The sequence below is a fragment of the Panthera uncia genome, chromosome C2 (assembly GCF_023721935.1).
Source record: "Panthera uncia isolate 11264 chromosome C2, Puncia_PCG_1.0, whole genome shotgun sequence".
Lineage (NCBI taxonomy): Eukaryota > Metazoa > Chordata > Mammalia > Carnivora > Felidae > Panthera > Panthera uncia.
In genome coordinates this window covers 75932054-75950595 of record NC_064810.1, presented here as the reverse complement: position 1 = coordinate 75950595, position 18542 = coordinate 75932054, and the positions used below count along the sequence as shown (strand labels likewise).

Here is an 18542-nt window from a genome sequence, read left to right as displayed (position 1 = left end):
AAATGGCATGGTTTGCAGAAAAATGGCATCCAACAAGGATGAGCTCACACAGAAGTGGGTGTCTACTCGGTATGATTTACTTCAGAGTTCTTGTCAGGAGCACCTACGCATTTTATCTCCTCTCAAACTGCATGGGCCTGGACCCTACCCACATAAATTTAAATTCTACAGCAAGAGTTGGGATTCTGTTGCATCTGCTCAATTAGTTGAGATCAAACTGACTGACAACCTTAGTCTCTCACCCATCCTGTTGATGTCTGAAATTCCACACAGAGCTGCAATCATTTGTTTACAAGCCTATATCTTTAATATGAAAATTGCCCAGGGAGGGGTTACAATTAAGGCTTTATCAATTATTGATATTTTCAGGTAATTAGTGAATGTGTTTCATCACTTGCTTTCCTCAGAGGTAGTTTTGATAATAATCATCACAAAAACGATAATGAATTTCTAGCCTACCGTCTGTCACTCTTCCACCTTCTGAGGAACACAACCACCTTACGCTTGCACAATACTGTACAATGGCTATTTTACCATTTAGTCATCTTTTGTAGCATGTCCCCTATTTGTGGATGAGGAAAACAAAGCACCTTCTCTTGGAATTCTCTTCTATCACCAGCCTTGATGAGGTAGAAACTCAGTTTGAGAGAAATAGGCCATTACAGTGGGTAGAGTTACTCAACTACTTGATAGATGGCCCAGAGGCACAATAGCACTTTCCCAGGAACGTACAGTGAGTCAGATCCTATCCTAAACCATAACTTCTTCCAACCATGACGATCTTGAAATTAGAAAAGCAAGCTATTTTTTTATTAAAAAAACAGTTTATTGAAAAAGAGTAATGCTTTATACAAATTCCCATTACAAAACTCCAAAATATCTATTTGTCTGTTTCCAGGCACAGAAGAGGAGTACAAAAATAGCAGAATTGGATAAATTCTGGTGTACCAATTCTGTTGGCCATTTTAGACTATCAATTTCTCTGTAGAGTTTAGCAACCAGTAGCCACATACATTTACACTCAGACATCATTAGGACGTATGTAAGTAGAAAGTCTCTTTGATTTATACCTTCTAAGAACATAGAGTTTTAGATTTGGAAGACACACTAAAATTTTCTGGTTCATATCCTCATATGATGCAGCCCTTTGGATAACTTCCCCATGTGGTTTCACCATGAATTACCATTTCCAAACTACCTATTCAAGTAGTGCTAGCTGCCAGCTAATAGCAACACCTTGTATATGCTGGCCAGTTACTATAATTCAAAAAATCTTCCATATTTTGCCTTTGCTAATGCTTACACTCCTGTTTTACCCATTACATCTGCAAACTTGTGCTAAGTCAGGTCTGCATTACTGAAAGAAGAGCTTAGCCACAAAAAGCATCAGGCCATACTAACTGAAGAAACTAAGACTTCCTCAGAATCTTTTCCATTTAGTAAGCTGAATTCCACTTTAGTGTCCCATCATGTGAGAGATTAAGGCAAGAAAGCCATTTCTTAAAATTTCTCTCTTTTCAGTGATTTGAAAAGCAACCCAAAACCTATGCACTCAAATCCTTAATTCTTTTTTCATAGAGTATTTTTCTTTTTACCTTATCAAACCATATTTACATGTATCCCATATTACTGGATCCCCACAACAGCCCTGTGAGGTAGGCAGGTCAGGAGTCACAATCCCCTTTTTACAGATGAGGCAATAAATCTAGGGCAGCAAAGTGCCTTGCCCAAACTCACGTAGTAATTGATAGCACCAAGATTCAGATCAGGTCTCCAGACACCAAAGCCAACACCCTTCCATTACATCATCTTGCTCAAGTGAAGTAGTAATTTCTCAGACAGGAACATGAAGAGCAATTGTTAAAATGGAACAGGGAACCAATAGCATGGCATACACAGCTGATAGAAAGGAAATGGACCAATAGAGAAAGGAAGGTGCTGGGTGATGTAAAGGCATTGTAGAGGTTGGGTTCAGTGACTTCTTAACAGCCAATTGAGCAAATAAAAACACTACTTAGGCATAGTTCATGTTCAAAGCATGAGAATAATATCAACTAATTGATACTCACACTGCCTCTACCAGCTGGTTAAGTATCATTATCTCAATTTGACAGATGGGAAAAAAGGAGAAAGATTAAGTGACTCGCTTACAGCTAGAGAGGGAATATTCGTCATCAGCTTATCACTACAGGAAGTTTAGCACTTCATTCAGACATGTGAGACATTTTTTTCTAGAAAGAAGTAAACTATATGATAATTACATATGAGAAAACAATATGGTTGAGGGGGTGCGGGGAGAAAAAGATAGTTTGGGGGGGATACACAACTGTGAATAAGTAGCTTAAAAACTCAATCAATAAAATTGTGTTACAACACCTGGGAAAGTAGCACACAGCAACTCAATCAGACAAATATTTTCAAAGCAAACAAGAGTGTTGTAAGGCAGAGTACAGAAATCGTGTGGGAAGGTCAACAGGAATATATCATCTGGTCATACAGAAAGATATTCTCCTAACGCTCTGATTTGTAAGAGATTCTTACTGACTCTAGGCATTAAATTGTAGGCATATAAAATGTGTTATCAGATTCAATATTAAGCTCAGCCTAATGAAAAAAAACAATAAAGACATGAAAAATGACTGATGACAAAGCACATAGTGTAAGACTATAATAAAAATAATATAAAAGAAGCACATGAAAAGGGCACATGTGAAGAAGTGAAAAAAGTCATACTTGATAAAATAGATTAGGGCTTCTGTCAAAGACACTAATAACTCATGAAAGAGAGAAAATGATATTTGACCTATTATATATGTGTCCATACAGAAGAATAGAAATATATCAAATAAACTGCTTTTTTCAATCAATATAGAATTAAATATATTTTTCTTTTTTTAGATATACTTTAAGTATAATGGTACCAATATAATGATAAGAGCTTTTGTTATCGAACTTTTTATAGAAAAACATGTATATATACATATCTATATATATTTATGGAGCGCCCCCTCCCCACATTTGAGGTGATTACTCAGTGGGAAGCAGTAATAAAAATGGAAAAGGCTTCCCTCCTCTATTGAAGGAAAGGAGATAAAATAAGACTGAGCCATTTTTAGCAACGGGTATTTTTTTTTTAAATATTGGGGTTTTTTTTTTTCGGGTTTTTTTTTTTTTTTTTTTTTTTTTTTTGGTTTTGTTTGGTTTGGTTTGGTAATACCACAGTTCAGACTACAATAGTCAAAAGTCTAAGGTCAATGACAGTATTACAATGTCCATTTTCTACTTCTTTCGATAGTGCTGTCTCCTTTTGCTTCTGTGTCACACGTAGTCTTTCCCACTGGAAGGTGCAGGTTTTGGATAAGGCCGTGGCGTTGGGTAAGATGTTGTTTTCCGGGGACAGGAACAGCAAAGTAGGGCACCTCCCAGAAGGCAGAGAGAAGCAGCAGCCCAGCCAGTGAAGAGAGCCTGACCGAATTCATACCTAAAAAGAAAAGACAATGCATTTGTTTAATCAATGAACCATTGAAAATTTTTATAATTAAGGATGGAAATCAGTATCATATCCATTTAATATTTTTCCAATTAAAAACAAATCCCCCATGATCCCTTGGGGGAGGTACTCTAAGGTTTATGAATACATACATATAAGAATGTTTACATTACAGTTGTAGACACTTTGCAATAGTAGCTCAGGCAATATGGCATGCAACACCAGGTTAATCACACAAATATTTCCATAGACTTTACCACATGTAGGAGACCTGTAAAGCATGTTTATGACTTGGACCATGATTCTCAGGCTAAAACTGAACAATTATGCTCTTGCCAAGTAGCAACCGTATCCTGTAAAGAAACTGCTAGAGAGCGATGGAGACTATTAAAATTTCAATAGTTGATCCTAGATACCTACATACGCTGAAGTCAGAAATGTATGGTTTTCTTAAAAAAAAAAAAAAAAGACTTCTGAGCAATCCACAGACCATTCAGATTAGCTGATTCAGGTGGATGTATGAAGCCAGACTCCTGAGGAGAGGATCTGTGAATGATGGTGGACCACAGAGTAGAGGAGGGATGGATCTAGAGTGATGAGGCCTGGATTCTCCACTGTTGCAGTTTTGGCTAGTAAGTACCTTCACATCCCAGCCTTAAGTTTCTGCTTCTCTTAAAGCAGGATAATCTCGTCTGCCTCAGTGGATGGTTTTCAGGATCATGGAACACCATGTAAATAACAAGTATACAGTGCCAAGCAATTTATGAAGTGCTTTCACATGCATTACTGATACAATTTTAGCCTATTGAGACTGCAATTTCCGTCCCTATATTGTAAGTCTTAGGGGATGGGCTCCAACAGGATCATGATCACCGCAGTATGTGTTCTCCTAGATGTGGGTGATTACAAGAAGAGAAGCACACCTTATCTCTCCAATCACTGTGATTCTTCATCCATTCATCCTAGCTCTAAACAAACAATAATTATACCTTAACATCCTGACTTTGAATGCAGTTATTAGGCCTTAATGATGTGAACACAGCGAGACAAAGAGCCTCGTCGCTGATCAAAGAGTGTTGTTACATGAGAGCTAAGACTCAGCTCTGTTATTTCTACAACTTGCAATTTTAAGAAAAATGACCTTAGCAAAGCCAATTTTATAGCTGTTATGGAACAGAAAATTTCAAAGTAGTATCTCAACTTATTTTTTTCATAAATAAGTTATATTTTTTTTTCTTAAATAAAATTAAACTGTTGGGATTGAAGTACTATTCATTAACCTCTACAGTATTACTATTTTTTCAACCAATCATAAACAGTGTGTTAACTTACAAATAATCAATCAATCAAGTGCGGTAAGTATTGGGATATACTTCAAAAAGCAAATGTTAAATATGTTAACATCTTTATTGATATTAAAAGAATAAACAAGAAATAAAGGTCCAGTATATACTTGAAAAGTATAAAGTTTGGAAATGTTCTACTTTTAAGCGAATTTTGTCATCAATATAGGCTGTTAAAACTCATTTTAACATCAGTTAGAGGCCTTTTAGATTATTTTCAAGTTTGACTAAAATTTCATAAACCTCCCAGCAAATCTGGGAAGTTACAGCACTAGTTGGACTTTGCAGAACATAAAAAGGGTATTTTCTCAGAGAACAAACTATTTTATGCATGAATAGCATTACCTGGCATTGACCGGGGTCATGGGATCATAAAATTCTTGAACAATTCTATTGCCATACCATGCTGTGGCAACTAAAACAGCCAGACCTACAGAAATTCAAAACAAAAGACTGTTAATCATTGTGGAACAATGAACATAAAATATACACCCATTACATTTATAAGCATTTTACAAGAATTGAACCTCATCAATAGTGCTGACATTTTTAATTTAGTCAATTTTAATTTAGACAAGTTTAACTGAGGGAGCCTGGAGATTCAGACATGATTTATTCCAAGTATTCTGTTAAGACAGGCAAAAATATTAAGTTGAAGTTGGGCATGGTTTACCCTCTTCATATCATCTTATTCACTTACAGTCCAAGGTCACAGGTACAAATAACACTTCCTTGGGAAATAACTCAACAGCTTGGTGTCAGCTAAGATCTCCTTCAAAGATATTGTTACACATTAGTGTACTAAACTTTTTGATAAAACCAATGTCCGTTTTAGTATAGACAGTCACTTGCAAAAGAGATGAAAACCCTTCTCCATTTTTCTTGACCCAAATTCGAAATTTACATTTCTACAGGACCAAAAGGAAAGTAAACAACTAGATAGCAGGGAAGAGCAGGACCTGTCTCAGTATGGACCAAATCCTACTGCCCCACTGGCCAGACATGCCAGATATTGCCTTGAGAACTGGTGAGGTGCCATATGCTAGATCGATTTACGTAGCATGCCCTCAATTTCTCACACACTTCCTATTTCAGTAATACCAGGGAAACTACTTACTCAACATAATTACTCCTATCATTTATAAGAAGTATAAAATATCTCAGTATTTCTTATCCAAAGAGATTAAGTAGCTTCTTTTTACAGTAATTCTATAAAACTATCACTATAAACAGATTAAATATGTCCATGCTACTCCCTCCTTCCCTTTCCCCTCCCTACTCCCCGCCAAAATTGGCCCAATCTAATTGTCTCTAATACTTGACAGAAAACACTATTGCTTTTGGCTACCAAGACAAAGGCTACCGATGACAAGGCTCCGGAACCTGCTATCCTCACTACCGTAAAACAGAAGCAGGGGTGTTGCACTTACAGAAGTTATAAGAAGGTAAGCGAAGAAGGGGCACTATGCAGTTTATTCATAGCCTTTGGGACCAAACTGTTGGGAATAAAATGCCATCCGTCCTTTTTCTGACAGGAGCTAATTTGAATAAATTCAAAGACTGATCCCTTTAGCCAAATCTTTAGTAAAGCCACAGACACTCTTCCTTCACTATTGGTAAAATCCACATATGATGCTGGGCTAAAGGCCCTACAAAGTCTTTTGTCAAAGAGAAAATGAGAAAAGAAAGTCTAATTCTAGCTCTTCCTAATGATAGATTATATCACTAGCGTCATTTTAAAAAACTATAATAGACTACTACATATACTATATAAGGTATATACACTGTTTATAATTTATATAGTAGTCTATTATTTTATATACACACATATATACATATGTGTATATATGTGTATACATACATATAAACAATTTTATTTAATATAATTCTTATTATAGGCTTAAAAGTTTTTTTTAATGTTTATTTTTGAGAGAGAGAGAGAGAGAGACAGAGTATGAGCTGGGGAGGAGCAGAGAGAGGGAGACACAGAGTCCAAAGCAGGCTCCAGGCTCTGAGCTGTCAGCACAGAGCCTGACGTGAGGCTTGAACTCACAAACTGTGAGATCATGACCTGAGCTGAAGTTGGACAATTAATGGACTGAGCCACCCAGGCACCCCTCATTATAGAATTTTATAATGGAACTGTCCACGTCTTCTTCTGGTACTCATTTTCTCAAAGGTCACACATGTAACACATCAATCAACACTTGAATGAAGCAACAAATACATGTATGTTGTCTATGGAAAACAAAACTTTATTACTTTATCAAGGCTCTCTCTTTCTTATCTCATCTAACCTAATTTCCTGCCATTCCAACGTTCCACCTCTACTCCATTTGGCCTTTCTCTTCACTTCTCTATAGTACATCCTATTTATTCTGGAATCACATCTGTCTGCCTGGAATGTTGTCCTCATTTTTCTCCAAAAAACCTCAATCCCATCCATTGCTCACAGACCTTTACAATTCACGCAATCTTCACGTACTCTCTCTGTCATTACTCCCCATCTCTGCTACATAGTGTCTGTGGAGACACTACAGAAAATTTCTGAATCATATAGAATTGTTCCTTAGTGTTTGCCAAATAGAAAATACCTCTCTTCACCTGGAAGACAGGTTGTAGCAAAACAGCCGGCACCTGGGACCTCAATGAACAGACCTGCCCGCCCCCCCCCCCACCTCCGCCGCCATAGAGCACAGATCTCAAATTTTCATTTGGATCCTATTTGAGAGAGTGAAAGTCGACTCAAGGTTTCTGTGTCTTCAAGATTTTAAAGGAACCGAAATACATCCTTCAAGATCTGAAAGGAGCTTAAATAAATCAGTTTAAGTGCAACCAATCCAATAAACTCTCAGGAAACCGAAACCGAGGTCTTCAACTGTGCCAGAGACATGGGGGGCGGGGGGACGGGGCCACTCTTACCTGCAATGAGAAATGTCACACCCCCAATGACAGCCATCCGCATCTTCTGCACCTCATCGTCCTCCATGCACTTCATACACTTCATGCCAACAGTGGCCACAAAGATGGCTATAAGTCCCAGAAGGATGCCAATCACCATCAAAGCGCGGGTTGCTTGCAAAGTGCCTGGAAGGAAACATTTTACAACATGGAAAAAGGACGCCTAGGCCAACAAGAGGAGAATGAATGAAGGCCAAGTATATTCTAATGTTGTAGGGAAGAGATAACAATGAACTAGGAGTCAGGACAGCCCAGTTCCAGCAATGTTTCTGCAGGTAACCAACAAAGTTTCCTCTCCAGAAAAAGAAACGCCTGGCTGGATGATGAGTAAGAAGTCCTCCAGCTCTCACATTTTATGTTTTCAATATGAACTTCAAATTCTCTAGAAAAATAATTAATGACCTGGTTGAATAGGTTTAGCAGAACTAATACATCTCTAATCCTCACTAGCAGAGTATTTTAATTCTGAAATAACAATCCTATGTATTATCCTTAATGTTAAACCATTTATAATTAACATGGCTTGCAATATACTTTGGTAATAGTCAATGGCTTTATACTCCAGTCATCAAGCTTCAGAAAAAAACAGGTGAATTTAGAAGACGAGTAACAAATTTCTCAAAGATTATCATGGCTGGATAAGTAACATTTGTATCTCCAGTGATTGGGCTGGGGGTGGGGGATATCAATGGCATTTTCTTAGAACAAAACCAAATAAACTTTGAGATATTAGTTTGGAACATAGTAGTTTTATATTTTCAGAGGTATCACCAGTGTCCAAAACTGTCAGGTTGTAAAATAGCAGACAATAATTTAATGTAGCATTTCTCAAGATTCCACTAATTTTCTCATATCCTGTTATTGTCCTTGGCGTACTAAATCATGATCATATAGATACAGTCGGCTTTGGGAGGTTATACCAGTATGTTACCTAAAGAGTAAAAACCATGATACCATCACTGTGGAATGAAGGCACAGATTGAAAATAAAAGTTTCTCCCCTTCAACTTTTTCACTCACTTATGGGGAAATGACTTTGATTAATTGTAGATTTTTTTCCTCCTTCAGATAAAGATCTTTATCTTATTGACAGTGTTAACATGTGACAATTATTTTTGCAGATATAAATATTATTTACATTGTAACATACTGTGCCATCTTGGGTAAGCTGCTTATTATTCTTTGGGACCATGCTTCTATTATGGAAAGTGTGAATGACCATATCTCTAGCCAAGAAGTTGGAACACCTTACTTCTTGATGGTCTGCAAAAGTGGCTGACATGATGGAAAGGTTTTGTATCTCATTATCAGACCGATACTTAAGCTCAGTCTTATTATGTTCAAAACTTACATTCCCAGTCGCAGTTAACTCTAAAGATTTCTAAAACATCATTCAATTTTAATGTTTTAATATTTACATCCAATCTCTGATAAAATCACAAGAATCAAAGGTATTTTATTTTACTGTATCTGACAGATATTTTGGAAGCCAAGATAAATTTTTATTTGATTAAAAAATTTTAATGTTTATTTATTTATTTGAGAGAGACAGAGAGAGACAGAGAGAGAGTAGGAGCAGGGGAGGGGCAGAGAGAGGGAGACACAGAATCTGAAGCAGGTCCCAGGTTCCAAGCTGTCAGTACAGAGCCTGAGGCGGGGCTCGAACTTGTGAACCACGAGATCATAATCTGAGCTGAAGTCAGATGCTCAACCGACTGAGCCACACAGGCGCCCCATGATTTAATTACATGCCAAAATGGAAACACCTTCCCCGCTTACATATCCACGTCCTTATAAGCATGTGTGGGCACATGTGTACCCTACCCACACACTTCGCTTAAGATTCCAGGGTAGTATAAGAACTGCTGAATGAAAACACATGTTCCCTATGCATTTCCCAGGAACTGAAGCTGCTTACAAGATTAATGTAAACCTTCTTCCTTGGAATCACAAACAATCCTGAGGTAAGAGGAGGAAAGTACCAAGGAATCCACTGTTACAGTGTGTCCTTCCTTCTCATTTCCCAACAGTTTTTGCAAGGACAATCATTATGCAATAGGAAAATGAAAAGCAAAATAACTAAGTTCTTATACCTAACACAAATTTCAGATTTGGTTCCAAATGCCACTGAGAGCAAAAGAATACCGGAAGAGGAAATACTGAAACTCACAAAGATAATCCATATGCCAGGAGGATAGATGACTCCTGTCTGTTTGCCTGGCACTGTCTTTTTTTTTTCCCAGTTTATTTATTTATTTTGAGAGAGAGAGAGAGAGAGAGAGAGAGAGAATCCCAAGCAGGCTCCATGCTGCCAGCGCAGAGCCTGATGTGGGGCCTCGAACCCACGAACTGTGAGATCACGACCTGAGCCAAAATCAAGAGTTGGACACTTAGCCTACTGAGCCTACTCAGGCGCCCTACTGTCTTGGTGTTAAAACTACAAGTCCTAGCTCCTGAGAAGGACCTGAATCCTGGGCAAATGGGGACAGGGGGTCATTCTACTGGAGGATGACAGAATGTGACAAATAAAATGAGGTGGGTTTAGCATGGTGGTCAGAAGGCATAGATCATGCAGGGCTTTGCAATCTGGAGTACGGGGTTCGGTGTTTATTCTAAGTGTAATCAGAAGTCATTGTAGGGGCTAAAAGAAGGGGTGGCAGGATTTTTACCTTCAATATAGAGAGCACAGTTAGCAAATATTCTTACCATGACGACCCTTAAATTACATGCAGCCTTCCACATCTCTCAGCCTCTTCTGCCTTTTTCTCTCATAAACAGTTTTCCAACCTTTATTAACCACTTTTATTGTTAAACTATGATGTCTCTCCAAGTTTTCCACTTTGTTTGTCTTGTAGGGCCCCCAACCTGACTCAGAGACTGTAATAATCATCCTGATCTGCACTTCATGTAAAAACACCAGGCCACCAGCCCAGCAGGTCTGAGCACTTGAATCACAAGGTATTCTTCACGGGAAGTCTACTGTGCCTCAGTCTCATGAGTCACACTTGTATAAAACCACCCAGACAGGGAGCACACATAGATAAACTACTCCACGTCTCCATCTGTACTCACCTGGAATGATCGAATATTCACAGTTTTCATCTCTAAGTTTTCCCCCTTCAGGTCCTCCGGGAAAGCACAGTTGGTTCATGCCATACCCATTTTATTCTTTCCCCTTATTTCACAAAGCTTCTAAGGGGGAGGAAACATTTTCTTCTGTTCATTACAAACCTCCTCTGTTTTATTTCTTCACAGAATAATGAATTATTTGTACAATGCACAAAAAATAATGGCAAAAATAGAAAAAAATTGCTTGGGAATCATATAAGCTGAATGGAACAGAGATCATGTTTCATTTTTAAAGATCTGATAAAGCAATAGTGTTATTTTGCAAAGCAGTATTTTTCTCCTTCTCTCTTTTCATTTATGTCTCGGCATCCACTGACTTGCACAATTTCTATGTTACAATACTGGATGCACATCAAACACAAAATCTCATCTTGCTTCATTGGAGACATTTGGATGAATTCTTAACTATATTGATACGTGTGGGGTGGGGGGGGGTTGTTAAAAAAAAGGCTGAGAATCATAACAACATGAAAACTCACTAGTTAGGCGTATGTAACAATGGATTACAAAGTCAAAGTGAGCAAGTGTTGTGTTACAAGTTATGAGAATTTTATGTGGAGATAGAATCTAAATTGCACAATTTTAAGCTGGAACCAGATGAATCCTTCAAATTAAGGTCTTATGGAAGCCTTTTAAGTCAGAGGTCTAAAATATGTAATTGTGAGCTCCTTGAGGTCTTGGGGCAGATATTTGTTCCATCCAAAACACTACAAACAGTACCTGGCAAGCTACATGGGTTATTCAACCTGTGTTCAACGAATTCAAATTAGAGCATGTTTTTATTTTTTCAAATTTGCACTAATACAATAGAGAAAATGCTCTGGTGTTTAGCTTAGTCTTTGATATACTCATGAGCAACGCCTCCCTAGTGAGCCTGGGTAGAGTAAAAATTTCCTATATAAAGCTAGACTTAGTTTCAATCATTAAAAGGCAGAAACTTATACAAGGAGGGAACAAATCATATTTTGTGCTTAACTTCTTTATTTTTTTAGCTTTCAAAATTTTAGAATTCTGCATTGAATGAGCTTCTGAGCTCATTCTTTCTTTCTTTTTTTTTCCTAGTAGAATAATGATGAGAAGGATAAAGAAGTTGAGAAATCTTTGAGAGCCACAAAACAGCATTTTAGACCAGATAGATACAGTATAGCCTTGAACTATTAACTCTGAGCTGGCCTAATTGGATCAACTCTGGAAGCAATCTGTTCCTTTCCTGGCCCTTTAAGTTTAGAGACACCTCTACAATATTCTTATCACTGACTAAAGTTGTCTGTGGGGAAAATGGTTAGCAAACATTCAGAAAGTTACACTATTGTTTCTCATCATTATTCAGCAGTAAATAGAGGAGGCAGTCTTTTAATTACACTTACCTAGACCGATAATCTTGAGATTAAAGACCCCCTAAGGGGTTCTCACCACTTTCGACCCGAAAGTATAATTTGAAAAAGTACTTACAAAGACCTCTACTTACAAGACAAGAAATGAGTGAGAAGTTACTGATCGACTACAGTTGGGTTAATCAACATGAGTGTAGAAAGACAAGTATAGACAAGTATGTCCATTTTGTTTTCTAAAGGTTTCTTTTTTTTTTTTTTTTTTAAGTCTTACTATACAAGCAGCAAAGTCTCCTGTAGATACCTGGCATTGTATAATTGTGTATGCTATTTACTGGCCATATTGCTATATCACTACCTTACGCAGTATGTATAAAACAAAATCGATTTTCATTAATTCCACACCCTCACGTGGTCCCCCTTTGCATGAGTAGTTGCTTAATAAGTGTTAGGCAAGTAAATGAACCGGCCATTGGGTGACTGAAACAAAAACGCTCTCTTCCCTGCAATTAAATGAGCTCATCACAGACTCACAGAACTATATACTCCCATGGCTTTTTCACTTTTACTCAAGTTCAAAGTTTCTCAAGAGTTCTCATTGTTATGATTTCCATTTTATTGACGCCTAAGCTGGTGGCCACTGCGTATGACCTCAGAACACTGCCACAGTCACTGAAGTGGTCTGGGAGGAGTCAGGACTTAGCACTTCTCAGGATGTCCTGAGTAGTCTCGCTATCTTTTTTGTTTGTTTCTTAGAGAAATTGCCTCATGATTGAATGTAAGCTTTCATATTACCACTTACCCATCGCTCCCATCAGGGAAACCTAAACTATGCCCCTTGCTTCTTTGCCTTCAGTCATGGCAGTCAGTAACAAAGAATGTTGGCACAGGCAGGAATCAACACTGGCACCTTCTAAGTCATTTCAGCTGTATCCCTGGGAGCAAAAATAGGGCCTGGCTTACATTTGTTGAGTTGATGAATGAATCATGGATTCATCTCCCCATCCCCCTCGCTCTGCCCTATTTTATAAGTGGGAAAACTACAGCCCAGAGAGATGGAGTGGCTTACCATAATATACATAGCTACTTAGCACAAAACTAGGGTAAGCATTGAGAACTTCTGATTTCAAGCTTAGATTTTTAATTTTTTTTTTTTTACTTTCATCATTCCAAGAGTCAAAACTAATTCATGAAACAGAGTCGAACACCAGTGGCCCCTTGAACACCCCTTGGTTGCAGCATGCATTATGTAGACTGGGGAAATGTGAGTACCTTCCTCTCTGCCTATGCTTTAAAGACTTAAAATCCAAGTCAGTGATTTCGTCTCTTTGATTGAGCCTGACATCATGGGGAGAGTGCTGGGAAACCTCACTGACAACCCATACTCATTAAGCACACCTACACACATGTGGGTTCATGCAAAGCAAGTGGAACAGGCTAGAGGAGCTTATAAACAAATTACAGAATCCCAAAGTTACATGAGACTTAGGAGAGTCTAGCCTAACCTTCCATTTGTCTGGTGCTTGGATTTTCCCTACAACATTCCTACAAAATGCTTACTTCTTTACTTGCACACCTCCCACACTGCAGCCTACTTGGACAGCCCAATCCTTTGGACCGCTCTCGCCACTAAAATCAAGCAAGAAGAAACAATGAACTAACTACATAAAATAGACACAAGCTTGCCAAAAGCTTGAGAACTGGATCAACACAAAGCGAGATGTACAGTTTGATCAGGAAAGGTCTACTGCAGCTGTATCTGGCACTCCTCATTGTATATGCCAATTCTCAGCTGCAGGAGTCATCTTGTCAATAAGCATCTCATACCTGGGATGGAACTGAAATGGTTTCGGCCATAGTAAAACCACAATACACAGTGTAACATTCCACCACCACCACCCCCCCGCCCCAGGAAGTTTCTCAGTTACATTTTAATAAACTACTTTGCAAGAACCACATAAAAAAAAAAAAAAGCCCCCTTGTATCCCATTTCCTATACTGGTTTCAATACCCTATATTCCTTTAGATATTTTATGAATGCCACATGCTTTTTATAGTTGACACTAGCTAGAGCAGGGGATCAAGGGCTTTTAACATGTCTGTTGTTACAAACCTTGATAAATTTCTCTATCTCCACCCTAAGATGCCAAGTGGGCTCTACTGGCAAAGAGAACAAGGTACAATTTCAGGAAACTTCTAGTTAAGCTATAAGCTAAAAGCACTTCCTGGAATGCAACCCTTTACAAGGGACACTACTTACGTATAAGATAATCATTCTCTTCTAGATGTTACAAAACTGTATCCAATCCAGCCAATGAATCACCACTACCCCAGGTCTCTACATTAGGTGAGGGTGAGGACCACAGCTCAGGCAGAGAAACAGAGACAGGTTCACTAGGCTTCATTCAGAGGCATCTGGTCAGTCATTGGCAGCTTGGGAAAGTACCTGTGAGTCAAGGCTCCCTCTTCTGGGAATCAGTTTTGAGAGAAAGGCCTCACCTCCACTTTGGATAAACCCTGGTTTTGACCAAAACAAAAAGAGGAATCTGATCTGGACTTAAATCATCAGGAAGCAATCTCTAAAATGTGCAGGGGAGTGTATTTAGTTCTTCCACAATAGCTTCAAAAAACCGCAACTGCTAGGGGCGCCTGGGTGGCGCAGTCGGTTAAGCGTCCGACTTCAGCCAGGTCACGATCTCGCGGTCCGTGAGTTCGAGCCCCGCGTCAGGCTCTGGGCTGATGGCTCGGAGCCTGGAGCCTGTTTCCGATTCTGTGTCTGCCTCTCTCTCTGCCCCTCCCCCGTTCATGCTCTGTCTCTCTCTGTCCCAAAAATAAATTAAAAAAAAAATAAAAAAAAAAAAACCAAACAAAAAACCGCAACTGCTATATTAGCAGGGAATAAATGGAAGTAAAACATTTTGACACTTTATCAGGTACAGCAATGACCTACCTGTTGGAGTATTTACAACATGGATCAATTTGGTCATGGATTCTATTTGGTGGCTTAAGGAAGTAAAAGGAAACCTAGTTAAATGTGTTGAGAATGAACTGTTTTGATCAGAAGAATCAGAGAGCTCTCTGGAATTGCCCTTAAAACCTTCTCCATCTGCCAAGTCCTTAGCATGACATGCAAAATGCCTGACATCATTTCCTTACACGCATTCGTCTTTTCATGGGGAGATTCAATGATTACATAAGGGAGCATACTTAATATACTTCTTATATTTGGTATAAAGGGATCCTAACAATATGGGAACTTTGAAAAGTTGAAACGAGAACACTCAAAACCACCATGCACATTGACGGACCAGGTGCTCAAGCTGTTTGAACAGATTCAGAACAGATTTAATAACTCTAAACTGTATGGTTTCTGACAAAACCACACACAGCAGGTGGGCAGGTCAACAGAAGTAAGTTTGCATGATGACAGCGAGGTTTACCCTCAGAACACAAAGGGGGCTGACGGGCAGGCTCATTTGTCCAGGTAAAGACAGAGGAAACTTTTCTTCAAGTTAGTCCAAGGGCATACGAGGCACACAGGTGCAGGACAACTAGTGGAGTACCTCAAGGAAGGTACTCCAGCCATGAATTGTTATGACCTAGGTAAGTGGCAATTTAATGCATTTCTGAAAAGGCACTCAAAAGATTTTACCTAGAAAAATAAAAGTAAAAAGGCCATTCTATCATCCTTCTCCCCATCATCCTTAGAAATACATCTCTCGAAATAGTTCTCTCTGCATAACCCTCTCCCACTTGACAGAAGAACGGACGTGCGTTACACAGACATTCCTTTGAGGAAGACGGAAGCTCAGAGAAGACCTACTGTGTCTCTCACTACCTTCCTCCCCGGCTGAGTTCTGCCTTCCTCAACTGTGTCTCCTCTGCCACATTTTCTCTATGCCCTCACTCTTCCCTCCCTGTTATGATGGGAGCTTATTTAGAACTTTTCCTTCTTGTCACCCTTTTCCACCTGCCACCAGCTACACTTTCCAAAATAACATGACAATCTGCCTCCTCTGCAGAGTCCAGCTTGAATGCGAACCCCGAGTCAAGGAAGAGAATGCGATGGAGCCTCCCCACACTTAGTGGATCTCAAAACTCAAAAGGATCAGAGTCTTCAAGCTCAAGTGTGGGTAGTACACACTAGGTTGGGACAGTCCATATAGGAATGTGACTTTTACTATGAAAACTCATAGTAAAGATAGATTTTAAAACCCTCACAATTCATCTAAAACTTTGGGATTGTCTAGTAATTGTAGAATCTGGAAAAACTACCAGCCTCTGAACTTTTTAAAGCACAGGGTTTTCTTGCCCAAACCCAACCATTCTTCAATTTACACTGAATCTTACAATGTCCAGGAAAGGCCTTCGATCTGAAGTTGGAGGTTGGCCTTCACCCACTCAATCTCCACTTCACTCTCAAGGGAATTTAAGATAAAAACACACCTACAGGAGAAAAGTGTCACCCAGGGAGTTCGAGGGAAAATCAGAGCTGAGCCCAGGGCGTCTCTTTTCCCAAACCACAGTTCTTTTGCTTCCTCACCACAAAGCACATGAACAGAAGACCTGATCAACTTAAGTTTCATCATGTAATTACATCACGGAATCAACTGGTAGCCTCTACCCAAAAAAGGAGCCCCTGGGGGCCTGGGGTCTCAGGTTCACGGCCGTGGGGGTGGGGAAGGCACTCACTGTTCAGATTCAGCAAGGAGTCGAAGACTTTGCACTGTATCTGCCCGGTGCTCTGTGACACGCAGGACATCCACAGCCCCTCGTAGATGGCCTGGGCAGTCACGATGTTGTCGCCGGCGTAGGAGTAAATCTTCCATTGGGGCAGTGCCGTGCTGACGATGGAGCCGATCCAGCCCAGGAAGGCCAGGATGAAGCCTAACAGCTGCAGCCCCGCGTTGGCCATGGCTCGCTCCGGTGCCCGCGCCGGCTCGCCGGTGGCAGGTGCAGAAGGCGGAGCTGGCAGGTGCGCACCTGGGACTCCCTGGGGTGATGGAGCCGCGCAGAGAAAGTGATTGCGGGGAGCCTTGCTCCTGGTGCTGCCTCTGGCGAAACTGTGGGTCAGGGTCAGCGCTGGGTCCGGTCCGGGTCGGCGCTGGAGTTGGGACGCGAAAAGCTGCGCGGCTCCCGGCTCGGGACTGAGACGCCAACCTGCTGGGCGCCGCGATTTAAAGCGGCTCCGCCCCCGGCCCGCCGGCCGCCGCGCAGCGCCCCCTGGCGGTTTCAGGGCGGCTCACTAGGAAAGCTTCGAGGAGCGCAGGAGCCCTCCTCGCTGGCCCCTGCGCCCTGGGCAGGAACGGTGTGGGGACTTACTGGGCAGGCTCAGGGTCCGGTGTGCTCCTGACTCCTTCTCTCTCATTTCTCGCCTCCCCTTTTTCCTCTTGTGAGACTTCTCAGGCTTTCCATTCGTTCGATCTACATTTACCCCAAAATGACTCTATATGTGGAAATGCTAAAAATGCATAAAAGATGAAAAGCAGAGGCCTCAAGAGACCCCCGTTTTCATTTTCAACTTTATTTTACTATCTCATTAAAAGGCATTTTCTGTTTATTCCCACAACAGTTCCCCTCCCTCACACACACTTGTCTCTCTTTTGTCCGTCTTCCTCCGCCTTCTTTCCTCCCTCCGTCCCCTTTTTCCCTTCGTGGTCTCCCCTAGAATCACGTATTTCTGCGTGAGTTGTAGGACATCTTTATAGTTTATAGGTTGGGAAACTGGGACCCAGAGAAGAAACAAGATTTTCCTACGATCACACAGCAAGTTAGTAGCACTTCCGGTACTTTCCACTACAGAGTGGTCTGATAGCGACCTGAATATATACCCTTTAATCTATTATCACCGTTATGAAAGTGCTGCCTACCCTCCCCCACCCCTACACACACACACACACACACACACACACACCAGTCTCTTTCCCACAGCAGTTTGTCTTAAAGCAGTGATTATTTCTTAGAGGGACCTGGCCAATGGGCACCCCCATCATGGCCCAAAGAGTGTTTCATCAATGAGTTATCAGACAACTGTTCATCAAAGATGAGAGCATATAAAAGCCTTCCCCCAGGGGCACCTGGGTGGCCTGGTTGGTTAAGCGCCTTGGTTTGACTGGGGTGGTGGCCTCAGGGTTCCGTGGGTTCAAGCCCTGTGTGGCTCTCTGCTTCGGACCCTCTGTCCCTTCTCTCTCTGCCTCTCTCCTGCGTATGCATGCTCTCTCTCTCTCTCTCTCTCTCTCTATCAAAAATAAATAAACATGAAAAATAAAGTCTTTCCCCAGAGGAAAAA

At 40.4% G+C, this 18542-nt stretch overlaps 1 protein-coding gene across 1 annotated transcript; it reads right to left on the bottom strand.

Moving 5' to 3' along the window:
• Positions 1 to 843: 843 nt before the first annotated feature.
• CLDN1 (claudin 1) lies at positions 844 to 17404 on the bottom strand. Its single transcript, XM_049628414.1, has 4 exons — positions 16946 to 17404; positions 7756 to 7920; positions 5179 to 5263; positions 844 to 3481 (listed from the first exon to the last, which is right to left on the bottom strand). Exons 1-4 carry the CDS (start codon positions 17166 to 17168, stop codon positions 3319 to 3321), a joined length of 636 nt encoding a protein of 211 aa, XP_049484371.1. The 5' UTR covers positions 17169 to 17404; the 3' UTR covers positions 844 to 3318.
• Positions 17405 to 18542: the final 1138 nt, after the last annotated feature.

What these genes read in the sequence shown, in the direction of transcription:
- CLDN1 (XM_049628414.1), bottom strand. Translation starts at nt 17,168, where the DNA reads ATGGCCAACGCGGGGCTGCAGCTGTTAGGCTTCATCCTGGCCTTCCTG. An exon ending in TGTGACATTTCTCATTGCAG is followed by an intron (nt 5,264 to 7,755) that starts GTAAGAGTGGCC and finishes GAATTTCTGTAG; the next exon opens with GTCTGGCTGTTTTAGTTGCC. An exon ending in ATGACCCCGGTCAATGCCAG is followed by an intron (nt 3,482 to 5,178) that starts GTAATGCTATTC and finishes TTTTCTTTTTAG; the next exon opens with GTATGAATTCGGTCAGGCTC.